This window comes from Mastigoproctus giganteus, chromosome 8 (genome assembly GCF_048544385.1).
Source record: "Mastigoproctus giganteus isolate SK-2022 chromosome 8, ASM4854438v1, whole genome shotgun sequence".
Lineage (NCBI taxonomy): Eukaryota > Metazoa > Arthropoda > Arachnida > Uropygi > Thelyphonidae > Mastigoproctus > Mastigoproctus giganteus.
This window is the reverse complement of record NC_143582.1, coordinates 213,992,041-214,006,948: the sequence shown is the minus strand read 5'-3', so window position 1 is coordinate 214,006,948 and position 14,908 is coordinate 213,992,041. Positions and strand designations below refer to the sequence as shown.

At 38.3% G+C, this 14,908-nt stretch overlaps 1 protein-coding gene across 1 annotated transcript in view; it reads right to left on the bottom strand.

Annotated features, from left to right (window-relative positions):
- Positions 1-14,908, bottom strand: part of LOC150082257 (2',5'-phosphodiesterase 12-like) — a 66,906-nt gene that overhangs the window by 47,178 nt on the left and 4,820 nt on the right. The window contains exon 3 of the mRNA XM_090380464.1: positions 9,187-9,349. Within this exon, the coding sequence (XP_090236590.1) occupies positions 9,187-9,349 (163 nt within the window). The remainder of the gene's footprint in view (positions 1-9,186; positions 9,350-14,908) is intronic.

Sequence of the window (14,908 nt, the reverse complement as noted above, 5' to 3'; positions counted from 1 at the left end):
TAGACAACTGTTGGAGACTTCATTGAAGTGTTTAAGGCTTTAAATGGGTTGAATAAACTACATTCTTCCTTGTATGTATCACCTAAGATGATGAAATGACACATACAAGGGGACATAAATTTAAAACTGTAAAAGGATGGTTGCAGGATGTACGAAAATTTTCTTTCAGCCAGAGAGTAACTGATTGTTTGAAAAAGCTTGCATCTAGTGTTATGGAAGTGGGACAGTCTGACAAAATGGGCAAAAGCAAAAGAAAAAAAAGTATGGGACAGTTACAGGCAAGCAATTCATGTGACAAAACTTTATATGATAATTATAAGTAAATATTTAGTAAAAATACTGATGGAGTTAATATTGGAAAATTGATAGGAAAGAGAGCTAAGAATGAGGAAAAGGAGTTCTACTCAAATACAAATATGCAAAGTATATTCAACAGGTTCCTTGAAAGTTCAAAGTGGGGATATAATCAACAATCCAGCTGAAATTTTGCCCAAATTTTCATCAAAACAATTGAAACCATAATAGTGCCAGGGAGGGGAATAGTGAAGCTGAGCTGAACCATTGTAAAGTAAGTGACATGATATCAGAAAAGTGCCTTTCTGTAAAGCTGCTGAAGCCAAGAGAGTGCAAAGCTCCAGTTACACAAAAAGGGTAACAAGTGAGTGGTGGTGGTGTAGAGGTTTTGTGGCACAAGGGCAACTGAGGCCAAAATGTGCCTATTCAAATATTTGGAATGGTACCGGAATTTGCCTTATTTGATATTAGATATATTCATAAAGTCTAATATGTTTGAGATAAGCGAAAAGCTCATCCAGATTGGCATTGTTTCCCAATAGGTGGGTTAGTGATAAAGGTTCTTGCATTTGTGTCAGAGAAAGAAAGGTAGTATTTCTGATATGGGAATAATACGAACAATCTAACAGAATATGTCGAACTGTAAGTTGTGATGAACAATTCATGCATACAGGAGGGCCATCGCCCATGAGCAGGAACAAGTGGGTCAGGTGTGTGTGCCCTATGCGCAATCTTGCCAGTATTACTTCTTCATGTCTGTTTTTCCTCAAGCTCGAGCTCCATATTTGTGGTTCTTGTTTAATTTCAAATAATTTATTGTTGTATGTGTCTTCCAAATATTTAACCATTGGTCCCTACAGATACTCCATCTTACCAAGTACCCTATCTATATAGGGTACTTGGCAAGATGGAGGTGCATTGCTCTTTGGGTGCTTGGCTGCCTGGTCTGCTGTTTCGTTACCTGTGATTCCAGCATGCCCTGGATCCAACAGAAACTTACAGTATGATTCAGATTCCTCAAATGATTTAGACGAGACCGGATTTCTTTTACTATGGGATGTGGGGTTGAGAAATTGTTACTTATTGCGGAAAGCGCACTCATGGAGTCTGTATATATTAAACTATTAGTGTTGAGACAGGTATTGATATTGTATATAGCTAGGTGGATTGCATAAAGTTCTGCAGTATAACTGCTACATTCAGCCAGGAGAGATACAGATACTGTAAATGTGGGAAAGACTGCTGCAGAACCTGCTGCAGAACCTGCTGCAGCATGTCCTTCGTGCAGTTGCTTGATGTAACAGTTTTCCATGGACTTTTTCCCCCATTGTTGGAAATAGGTGTCACAGTAAGGTGGGTTTGAGGACCAAGACAGATCAGATATTTTGGTTTCTTTGAGTGTGTTTTCAAAATGAACATTCCAGCAATGCATCAAATCTTGTAGTCTAATACCAGTTGGTCTATTTTCAGTGGGTTTGTTGTTATAGAATGTTACCCTTTCAGGATTGAAATGTAGCGGTTGATTTGGATGATCTGGAAGGCTTTTAATCCTGGCTGCATAGGTGAGGAGTAACATCTTCCTTCTGAGGTGGAGTGGTGGTTCGTTTGCCTCTATATAGACACTTTGGACCGGAGATGTTCGAACAGCTCCAAGAGCAGTGCGAAGAGCACTGTGCTGTATTGTATTCAGTCTTGTAAGTACAGTTTTCCTAGCTGAGTCGTATACTATTGAACCATAATCTAGACGGGACCTGATGAGTGAATGATACAAATGCAGGAGAGTGCATCTATCTGCACCCCATGCTATGGCAGAGATGGCTCTGAGTATATTGAGTTTTTTCAAGCAGAGAGTTCTGAGATAAGTTATATACATGGTAAAATTAAGTTTAGTATCTAATATTAAACCTAAAAAGTGGATATTGCTGGCAAGAGGGATTGGTTGGTTTTTTAATTTAAGTTCAGGCTCTGGATGTAATCCGTGCTTTTTACAGAAATGAACTGCAATTGTCTTTTGCTTTGACAGGTGATAACCATTTTGTACAGTCCATGTCTCTAACTTATTTATGGAAAGTTGTTAACTGTCTCTCTATGCTGTTAATGGTTGGTGAATGGCATGATATAGCAAGATCGTTGGCATACATATATATTTCTATGGTTTTGGGAATATTCTGCATCATGGTATTTAGCTTAATTGCGAAGAGGGTAGGACTAAGTATGGACCCTTGAGACACCCCTTCTTGAATAAAATATTGTGAAAGTACATTCTGGTGACGAACTTGAAATGTTCTGCACTTGAGAAAGTTCTGGATGAATTGAGGTACGTGTCCTCTCAACCCTAGGGCATACAGCCCTCGAAGAATGCCATACCTCCATGTGGTATCGAATGCCTTTTCAATACTAGACTCACCATTACCAGATGTTCATTTTTAACATATGCATTGCGAATGCTAGTTTCGGCTCTTACAATAAGGTCCAAGCAGGATCTGTTTTGTCGGAAACCATATTGGTTGATATTTAGCAGCATTTTGCTTTCTAGTATCCATTTTAATCTCCTATGTATCATTTTTTCTAGTGTTTTACTCAAACAGCTGGTTAGGGAAATTGGTCGGTAGTTTTGTGGAAGCGATTGATCCTTTCCTGGTTTTGGAAAGGCAGGAATTACAGAATGATGCCATGAGGAAGGATAAACACATTCAAGAAATATCCGGTTGTAGAAAACTAGTAATAATCTTAAAGCTATATTATTTAGATGTTTAAGCATTATACAGTAGATTCCGTCCAGTCCTGCTGAGCTGTTTGCTGATCTGTTCAGAGCTTCTTGGAGTTCAGCTAGGATGAATGGCTGATTATAAGGAAGGGATTGGGTGGTGTTGAAATTTAATTTAAATTTTTCTGCGGAGGTTTTGATTTTCAGGAAAGAATTGTCGTACGCAGAAGCTGATGATATTTGACTGAAAGTCTCTTCAAAGAAATCGCCTATTTCCTTTGGGGAAGACAGTTTTCGTCCATTCTTAATCAAGATTGGAGCAGAAAAGGGAATGTACTTATTATTTAATTGTTGGATTTCCTTCCATATTAACTGACTGCTGGTGTCCTTCATGATGGTACTGGCAAATATTATCCACGATTCTTTTTTGGCTTGTCTTCTGATTTGTCGTACCCTTGCCTTTTGTTTTTTTATATAAAACGAGGTTGGCTGGTGTAGGAAATCTACGAAATAGGTTCCAAGCTTTATTTTTTTCTCGTTTTGCACTGTTGCAGGCCTCAATCCACCAGTGTTTTACATGTCTTTTTTGGTTTGCAGAGGATTGAGGAATTGCCTCAGAAGCTGCTGCCAAAATTTGTGCGGTAATGTGCTCTGTGACTTTATCTATTGGTTGTGATTTAATAAATTGATCATCAAAATAAACACAGACTGAATATTTTGTCCAGTTCGCTTTTGTGAATTTCCATTTTACTCTGTAATCTGGAGAATGGGATTGTTTTGTTTGTATTTTACATATAATTGGAAAATGATCGCTGTTGTGTGGATCATATAAGGTTGACCACTCCATACTGGGGAACAGTATGGGAGAACAGATTGACAGATCAATTGCCGAAGTGGAGCCTGTGGGTAGATGGACATAAGTGTGATGGCCAGTATTTAGCAAGGTTAACTGCTGTTGATTCAGTAATGTCTCTATCATATGTCCTCTTTTATCCATGCTTGAAGATCCCCACAACGGGTGATGCCCATTGAAATCTCCAAAAAGGCAGAAAGGTTCTGACAATTGTGCTATAAAATCTTCTAGTTCTTTAAGCATAAAAAGTCTATTTGGTGGGAGGTATATTGAAACAAGAGTTAGTGTTATTCCAAGCGCAATAGGCACAGCAACAGCTTCTAAGTCAGTCTGTAGAGGGATATGTCGAACTGGGATTTTAAGAGTTAACTAGTACTGCTACTCCTCCATTTGCGGATTTTGCAGTATTCCTGTCTTTTCTGTACATTGTGAAGTTTCTAATTAAGAGAGTTACCTGTGGTGTTAAATTTGTTTCTTGCAGACAAACACTCACTGGATTGTACTTATTGATCAGGTCATATATATCATCAGTATTGGCTTGTATGCCTCTGCAATTCCATTGAAGTATGTGCTGCATTACTTGCTTTTAGGAGTTTTGATCTGTCTGTTTTTTTAAAGCAGTTTGTTTGTAACGATCTGATTTATTTCTGTCTTTTTTGGGGAAAACCGGTCTCTCTGTATCCATGTGTTCTTCTGCATGAAGTTCTAATATAGTTTCTTCTTGGTCAGTATTGTTGTCAACATCCATATGTATAGGGAATTGTTTCTTGGTCTGAGCATGATCTGTTGGTACTGTTTTGTCTGCTTTTTCGTAGTTTCAGGCATGTTAGGCGGAACTGAAATTGGAGTATTAATTCCTTGTTCCAGTTGCTTGTGTTTGGCAGGTTGTGGCTTAGCATTAAGCATGGACCTGGCGGCCCTATCTGCAAAAGAAATGTTTGGAGGGACTGCAATGTCAGTTTGAGTAGCAATAGAATGATTGTGTTGGGTTGCTTGTGCATACGTGCGTTTCGGCATAAACTGTATAATATGCTTTTTGGCTTCCTGATACGTTATTTTGTTTTCTGTTTTGTATTTCTTACCCAACTTTCCACATTTCACAATTTTTTTAATATGCTGGATGGTTACCTTTGCAATTGGGACAGGTGAAGGAGGTTACGGTACAATCAGCTTGAGTGTGTTCTGTTGAACCACAGTTTGGGCAAATCATAGTGCCACAACATGCTACCTGGGAGTGTCCATATTTCTGGCATTTATAACACCTGATGGGATTCGGTATATATGGACGTATACGACAATTCAGATACCCTGAGCCGACCGGGCTAGCCGAGTGGGTAAAGTACCTGCCCGGCAACCAAAGGTCGCGGGTTCGATTCCCGCCTCGGGCTTGGATCAAAGTACTGCAAAAACCTTGGGAGGTGCAATATGGCCACAGAAGCCGATGCGCCAACAACTACCAAATCAAAAAAAAAAAAAAAAAAAAAATCAGATACCCTGCTTTAACCATTGTTGGTAAGTTTGGGGTACTAAAGGTCAGTATTATGTTCCTTGTTGGCTTTAATTCTCATTCTTTCCGGATTAATATTCTTTTTGCATGTATTACTCTTTGATCTGTCAATTCTTGTACAATTTCATCCTCTGAGATGTTAATCAGGTCCCACTCTGCTATAACTCCTTTAGATGTATTCAGAGTGGCATGAGGCGTTATTTTCACAGGAATTCCACCAAAAGTAGTCAGTTTCAATACTATTTTTGAGTGTTTTGGCTTCATTATCTCTACCAGCAGATCTCCAGACTGTAATCGCTTTACCATCTTCAGAGATCCTTTAGCATTTTCCAAGCATTTCTGGATTAGAAATGGGGATAATTTGCTAACAGGAGAATCTGATACAGAATGAATAAGGAGAAAGGCTGGGTGATCTTGTTAACATAGATCTGTTTTTTGTCTTTTATTTTGATAGGAGTCACGATCGGGTTGGTATTGATCAGTAGGTGATCAACTGATCAAGTGAGGGAAAGGTTTCTTTGTCCATTTTGTACTCCTTTTGGCCCTGAGGGATGACTTTCCCACTCAGGTTAATAGCCCCGCTACGGGGAGGCAGGAGTCATGCCACAAGTGGCCAAGTGGTTGTTAGGTTAGTTGGGTTAGCAACTCTAATAAAATTAAAAGGAAAGTTGTCTTTTCTTTTCTGACTTAACTTACAACTTGTAAGATGAAGTCTACTGTGCTTTTTTTAAAGATCTGAAAAGAAACTAATGGGGAACTTAAAGAGAAGAGTGATTCCTTTAAAGGAGAATGCTTTGAATCGCTTTATAGAGCTCAGAAAATCGCTTTGCCACAGAAACGCTTGGCACCTGGGGCCAAGTGAGTGCATTCAAACAGTAGTAATGTTAATGAGATCACCATTGGATGTGTGAATTATTCCCTTGGACTGCTATTGTCTCCCCAGTTCATAAGGGAGAAGCTAAAAAAGTGATTAGCAATTACAGACCAGCAAATTTTACTTCTGTGGTTGGTAAAATTATGGAATCTATAGTTAAAGACACAGCATGGGCCCACCTTGACAAGAATAGCATCCTAAAATGGATCTCAGCATGGTTTTGTGAAACGGTAAACATTACCTGGTAAATTATTATGATGAGGTTATAAAGCAGTTGTATGCAAGAAACAACTTTGACATTATACAGGGTGTCTCAAAAATATTGGTACAAACGTTTAGGGGAGGTAGGTAACATCTAAAGGAATGTGAATTGCATAGGAACCCATAACCGGAAATGTCACCGTAAGTCGGTACACGGCACTGTTCATCAGTTCGCGAGAGGGAAAATTTCTGGTTTACTCATTCAAGCAGTAGTCGCCACACGAAGAGCATGCATCGATATATGAACTGTGAACTGGCAGACATGCACCTAGTGTATGGATTAGCAGAAGGCAATGGATGAGCCGCTCAACGAATTTATGGAGAATGCTTCCCAGACAGACATGTACCGGACCACGATTTGTTTGCGCGTGTGCATCAAAATTTGTGCGATTATGGGTTATTTAGAGGTAACAGGAGTAGTCCGGGCAGACCATGTTTGACGCAAACTCCCGCCATAGAAGAAAGTGTGTTGAATGCCGTCCAGAATAATCCTCCTACCAGCATGTGCCGTTGCCTCTGCCTTAGGAGTGTCTCATTGCAGTGTACAGCATGTCTGGCATGACGATTCCTTACACCCCTTTCATCTCCAAAGGGTTCAGTTAATGCGCCCCCAAGATCATCCTGCACATGTGGCTTTTACGCTGTGGTTTCTCCAAGAAAGTGTTCAAGACTTGAATTTTCCAGCCTATGTTTTGGTCATGGATGAGGCTTATTTCACTCGGGAAGGCTTATTCAATCAGCACAATGGTCATGTGTGGGCCCACAACAACCGACACGGTGTGCACCCCCATGCGGCACAACATCGCTTCACAATAAATGTGTGGGCAGGTATGGTCGGTGACTGCTTAGTCGGCCCATACCTGTTACCATCCAGCATGAACTCCACTAAACATCGGATCTTTCTTGAACAAGTTCTACCAGGATTACTTGACGATGTTCCAGCAAATGTGAGAGGCAACATTTGGTTTCAACATGATGGGACGCCTGCCCATTATGGAAGGTGTGTTCATGACCATTTGAACACACATTTTGGGCGTCGATGGATTGGCTGTGGTGATCCCGTTGTCTGGCCCCCCCACACTCACCTGATTTATCGAGCCTTGATTTCTTTCTGTGGGGGGTCCTCAAATCTATCGTGCATGAATCGCCTGTGGAGACGGAAATGGATCTCGTGGCGAGACTCGTCTATGCAGCTGCTACTGTCAAAGAAACTCCAGGTATATTCGACCGTGTCCACCAATCCAGGCTGCGTTGGTGTCGTGCATGCATCGCATCTCATAGTGGAACCTTTGAGCATCTGTTGTAACATCATGAAATGCATCCATCTTGTACTCCATTGTTAATATTAGTGATTCATTTCAAATAAATGTTTGCCACTAATTACTGTCTTGTGTCATTTCTGCTTCTTGTGCCTCTGCTACTACTTTGCTGTGACGTTTCCGGTTACGGGTTCCTATGCGATTCACATTCCTTTAGATGTTACCTACCTCCCCTAAATGTTTGTTTATATTTTTGAGACAACCGGTACATCTGAATTTTAGTAAGGCTTTTGACACAATTCCTCATGAGAGATTATTGTATGACTCAGAGCAGGTTGGAATAATGGAAGATAATTGGTTGGAAACAGGAGACAGAGAGTGGCCATAAATGGGTAGTCTTCAGAGTGGATGAGTAGCAAGTGGGGTCCCAGAGGGATCAGTGCTCAGACCTCTTGTTTCTTATCTTTCTAAATGATACTGATAAGGGAATACAGAGAAAACTATCAAAGTCTGTTGATGACTTAAAGGTTGAAAGGGTAATTAATGATAAAAACTGGGCTATGATGCTTCAAAAAGATTTGAACTGACTACTAGTATGGTAAAAAACAAAAATGGCAGCTAACAGTTACCACTACCAAACACAAAGTATTGCGCTTGAGGAAGAGAAACCCAGCTGCTTATAGATTAAGTGCAGAGGAATTAAAGGATTTTCAAGAGGAGAAAGAGAAAGCAACACTAGATTGGTGGAGAGTGCTATCCCTATGAGGAGTGTCTTAGAAACTGTGATCAGCAGAGCTTAGCAACTGGATGTCTTACGGCTGATTTGACTGAAGTGTATAAGACAGTGAGGGAATTAGTAAAACAAATGAGGGAAGAATGTTCTAACTAGTGAGTGACACTAGAACCAGAGAGCAGAGATATAAAATCATAGGGAGTAGACTAGACCATTGGGCAGTGTTGTTGAATGCTGGAATAAGTTAATTTACTATGGTGGCTGAGGTGGAGAGCTTGGCAAATCTCAAGGAAGAATTAAATAGGCAACTTTTGACTATGGAAATAAGATGGGAAAGTTTTTTTGTTTTTTTTTTAAGAAATGCAAAATATTTCTTTTTTGCTTGCGACTCTTGTACTGTAAATCTATTTTGTAAATAGAAGGTTTACACCTTTAAAAGAACTTGAAAGGAATTTTGGAATATCCTATTTTAAACATGTGCTTGTGATGTTCAACATTAGATATCATAACTGCATACTTCACACTTGTGCCACCATGTGTAGGATGACTATTTATCAAGTTCACATAAAGCAATCACATATCCATGATATTTCAAATGCAAGTAGATGGCATGTAAGGTGAAATTTAATTCAATTATTGGAAAAACTAGGAATGAAGAAAAATAAAAAGAGTGAACAAATACATAAAATTCATATTACCTCAATTTTGAACTTCTGTAGAAACAGGCAAGTCCTTCGGCAACGTGACCACCTTTAACAGAAAATATACCTTCTAATCCTACGTCTTTAAATAAAGGTGAAAGATCACCAAAGTAAAACTTCTTGTCGACTTCTTGTAAACAAATGAGATCAGCATTATAACCTGCAGTTGGAAAAAATAATTATTTATTATTTTATTTATGTATGAGATATATACACTAAGTGATCACTGAATTATGACCACCCCTATGAAAACTGAAGGCAACCTGTTGACCACGTGAGGTACAAGAGTGCGGAGTTAGTCGACCTACGTAGCATAGATAAGGTGTCAGTGGTTCAGTAGGTAGTAAAATTCCAAGCGTGATGGGTAAAAGGAAGGATTTATCGGACTTTGATAGACAAATTGTGTGTGCTCAATGAGCTGGTGCCTTGATTTCCCAAATGGCTGAACTGGTGGGATGTTCGAGAGCCGCCGTAGTTAAAGTGTACCAGGACTGGCGTCGAAATGGTCAAACAACGACCCAACAACAAAACTGCAAAGGTCAGCAAAAGGTTGATGTTAGAGGTGAGCACCGGGGTCCGACAACTTGTACAGACAAACAGGCGCAGCACTGTTGAAGAGTTGACTACCCAATATAATATGAGCCAACCTGAAACAATATCTGGCATGACCATGCGTCACACGTATGGGCTATACCAGCAGACGACCCCTATGGCATCTTCTCCTAAGCAAGGTTCATCAGCTTAAAAGACTCGCCTGGTGCAAAGGGCATGCAAGTTGGATGTTAGAAGACTGGAAGAAGGTGTGCTGGTCGGATGAATCACGTTATTTACTCCACACTGTGGATGGTCGTGTACAGATTTGGCATCAACAACATGAGGCTCTTCATCCATCATGCATTGTATCAAAAGTGCAGGCCGGTGGAGGCTGTTGTATGGTGTGGGGCACGTTTCACTGGAAAGAACTTGGACCCCTGGTGCGTGTGGAACAACATATCAGTGGTCTCCGCTATCGTCAACTGCTTGCTGAGTAGGTTACACTTTTTCCCGAATGGCGATAGTGTCTTCCAAGATGACAATGCTCCGAGCCATCGGGCACTTGTTGTGCAGGAATGGTTTGAGGAACGCAGTTCTGACTTCCAGCATATCGACTGGCCTCTGAACTCCCTCGATATCAATCTCATAGAGCACTTGTGGGACACTATGGAAAGACATATCAGGTGTCTGGATACACCAATCACCTCCATACCTGCATTGCTGACCACATTACATAGTTTGGTTGGCTGTACCTCTCGAATGCTTCCGACATCTTGTTGAATCAATGCTATGTCGGATAGCTGCTGTACTGAGGGCAAAAGGAGGACCTACAAAGCATTAGATAGGTGGTCATAATTCAGTGATCACTTGGTGTATATACAGTAGAACATCAATAATCCAAATGAGCCAGCATTTATTTATTTTTTATGCTGGTGCCATATAATAATTACAGTACATGCTGGTTATTGTGATCACGTTTGCAAATTGAATTTTGATTCTATTAAACGGCAATTCTAATAAGCAAAAATCAGAGGAATATTATCCACAGGGTATAAAAATGAAGATATAAAGCACATATTTACACCTTTTTTCCCTTTATCAATTAACAAAATTAAATTACAGCAGGCCCCGTGGTTTGCTTTATGCTGATTCACTACAATGCTGTTCTTATATTATAACCCATATATGACTATAACGCTGTCACAGATCACTATAACGCTCTTTTACATATTGCATTTTTGGCATATTTAATGAAATTGTTTCATTTGATGGAGGCGATAGCTTGAAAATGAATATAAAAATACGGTTAAAATGTTTCCCATGCTCAGTGAAATTTTCTCGCACGCTAATTTAATTGCAGTACAGTGACTTGTTACGTAGTTCCGAGATCAATATTTTAAAAAATGATCAAGTATATTGTTTGTAATATTTGCGTTATATGCATTTATCTGAAGTCTAGTCATCACTCAGTACAGTATTAGACATCGTGCGTAACAGACAGTTTACTTGAACATTGTATCATAATTAATGCAACCAACACAGTTACATTTTCGAAGAGTTAATAATGGCCGATAAGAATGAAAAAACAACAACGTCTGGGCGCAGTACGAAGACTATGAATGTAAGAAAAAGACTGAATTTGAAAATTCAATTAGACGTTTTGAAGCGAATCGATTCTGGTCAAAGACAAGCAGATGTGTGCCATAATTTAGGACTTGCAAGTTTAACTGTAAGAACAATTATAAAAAAAATAATTAATTTTAGCATTGGGAAAGACAGCTGTTCCACTGCAAGCAACTAGGGCTAGGCCGGCTATTAGGATTGAAATGGAAAGACTTTGAACTAATTTTATTGAAGATAATATCCATTGCAGAATTCAGTTAAGTTAAATATTATTAAAAAAAAAAAAAAAAAAAAAGATTGAGAGATTAGCCTATATGATGATCTGAAGAAAACTCACCTAAAAAAAAAAAAAAGAAAAAAAAAAATTGGAACCATTTAAAACCAGTAAGGACTGGTTGAATAGATTTAAAATCCAGAGAGAAGCCGCAAGTGCAGATCAAGGAGCCGAAACTTTCAAAAAAGAACTTGTTAAAATTATTGAAGAGGGGTATTATGTGTTATACTTTTCAACAAGTTTTTAACATAGATGAAGTAGGACTTTTGTGGAAACGAATGCTTAAAAGAAGTTTCATATTGAAAGAAGGAAAAAACATGCCAGGTTTCAAAGCGGCGAAGGATCGGTTGTCTTTATTGTTGAGTGGTAACGCTGCGGGGGATTTAAAATTAATACCCCTTTTAGTTTATTTGGAAGAGGGTCAAAGTTCAACCCAAAATCGATACATTTTTCAAGATTAAATTCATCAATTAAATTAAATCAATTTAGATCAATTAAATTCATGATTTTAATTGGAATTTTAAGTTTAATTTTGATACGTAAGTAGTTACCACATAATTATATACGCATGTAATGCAGAATATTTATATGTGCAAATATTTGAATATTAAATATTTTGACCGACATTTGTGTATCTTTTCACTACCGTTTATTATTGATTAGGAAATATCCTATGGCACTGACCGCAACTCACAAATACATATGTTACCTTATGGGAATGCAGCGCTCGCTTAGCGCAGATTCACTTAGCGCTCTGTTTTTCCGGAACGAATTATCAGCGTTAAGCGGGGGTCACCTGTATGTGAAAATCGAAAGAATATTATCTGCAGGTTAGCAAAATAAATTTACGCTTATGTACATAGCTTAATTAATATACATACAGTAATAACTAAACATAACACTTCTGTAATTTGTTCATCGCACTTTGTAATCGGATATTTCTGTTCACTGACATTTTTTTTTGGATTGTAAAATCTAAAACAGTAAAAATAGATAAACAAAGAACACGGCATGCAGAAATTGCAACTAGCATGATATGTGCAAGTGAGATATGAAGTAAAACGATTCTGAACAGAGTGTTTACAGAGTTTAATTTTACCATACTGTACTTTTATTTGTCTTTTAAAGGGAAGCAGAAATTTTTAACAACTGAATTAAAGATTGAGATTTTAAACAGACTTTCAAAGAGAGAAAGCAGGTCTTCTTCAGCAAAGTTTACAAGGTTGGAAAGTCAACCATAACAGACGTTAAAAACAAATAAAAAAATTTTAAAGTTTGCCAATATCATTAATAAATACAAATAACAATGGGCCCAGCACTAAACCCTGTAGATCTCCACTAATAACACTAGTCCACAAAGAGCAGTATCCTTTGATTACCACTCTATTTTTTCCCACTCAACCATCCCTTTATCCATAGCAGTAACTTGTCCTTGATGCCACACTACTCAAATTTGTACAGCAGTCTTTATGTTTAACAGTATCAAAAGCTTTCTTTATTTTATTTTATTTTATTTATTTTTGCATCCCGTTCCTCTGTCATTGAATCATAGTACCTAATCAAATTTGTCAGAAAATCTCTCTCCTTACCAAACCCATGCTGTGACTGAAGTATAGCTGCACTACTGTCCAGATGGTCCTGTATCACTTCTTCAACCAGTGACTCCATTATTTTTCCTGGAACAGAAGTTAAGCTAACAGGTCTAACATGTACGTTAGTGCAAAAGCATCATTTTTACGTAGCCATCTACCAAAGTAGTTAAATTAATTAATTAAATTGGCATCGTTTTTGTTATATCTCATATTGTGAATGCCTTCACAACGAGTTGCCATGGTATTGTACTACCTTGAATAAATAACGCTTCACCAGTGGAGAAGACTACTGTTATTTATTCTCAGCGGATACCACCACCCAGACGGCACCGTTTCAAAGCTTGTTTTCTTCTCTTCAGTGGGTGGGCAGGTACCCTGGTGTTGCAATAGTGACTACCCAATTATTAAGTTTTTATAGTCTATATCACTGCACACCATCAGGCATCTCTCATATTGTGAAGTTACACTTCATAACTGGGTTGTCACTATTGCAACACCAGGGTACCTGCCCACCCACCAATGATAGGCCAATAGCCTTGAAACGGTCACCAGGGGAAGCCTGATATTCACAGAGTTTCCAAGAATAGGTAACAACAGTCTTCTCTACTGGGGAAGCGTTGCCTATTCGAGGAATTTATGAGCTCTTGAGTAGTGTGAGTTGAAGGAGTAACTGTCCCTTTCTTCCTTCTACGGCATTTCCTTCCTCTTCCTCTCCTATTATTACCTTCCTACATCTTTTTTGCTTTCCTAAGTCTAATAGGGATAGTATGAGAATAACAGAGATCTTTATCTCATACCATATTTCAAACAGTGTCGTCTGGGTGGTGGTATCCGCTGAGAATAAACAACAGTAGTCTTCTCCACTGGTGAAGTGTTATTTATTCGAGGTAGTACAATACCATGGCAACTCATTGTGAAGGCATTCACAATATGAGATATAACCAAAACAATCTAATAATCTAATAATTATGTGTAAAGAAACAATATAAATATCAATCAATCACAGTCTGAAAGACTCAGCCAGAATGCTGGTTTCATATTACTACAGGGGGCAAAAAAATGTGGGGGCTTAACACAATCCCAAAATGCACAAAAAATTTCATTTAATCATCTCAAAAAGGCACTGCTACAAAATTGTCACAAAGGCAGATTAGTCCATGTTTCAATTGTATTTCAAGGTCATGCACCCTGAATTCATTTCAAAAACTTCCTGTGTCACCTACTTTCACAAAATAACCAAAGATAGTTTCCATACATTTCCCTAATTTTTAAAATTCACCTTTGGCACTAGATGTACATTGCAAAACTGCCACTTGAGTTCCACACAAGGGCGAAAGTTGCACATCACTACTGAAAGGTGGACAACCAGAATAACAACTTTTAGAAACTGTAATCTCAGAATTATATCAACCAGTCAAGAAATTAAATTTTTTATGGATTTTTACCTTGAATTTTTTTTCAAAGTTAATTTCCGGTTTCCTTCCAGTTATCAAATAAAATTCTATAGTAGCTGAAAACTACAACAGACTGAGAATATATATATATATATATATATATATATCTCTATCACATATACCTGAGTAATTGCTTTTAAAAATATTCCATTTGACCAATTATGTTGCAAAGGAATCTTTTTAAAATAAATACTATCATGGTAATAAATGTAAAGTACACTTGTAGTGCTTAAACAGTAAGA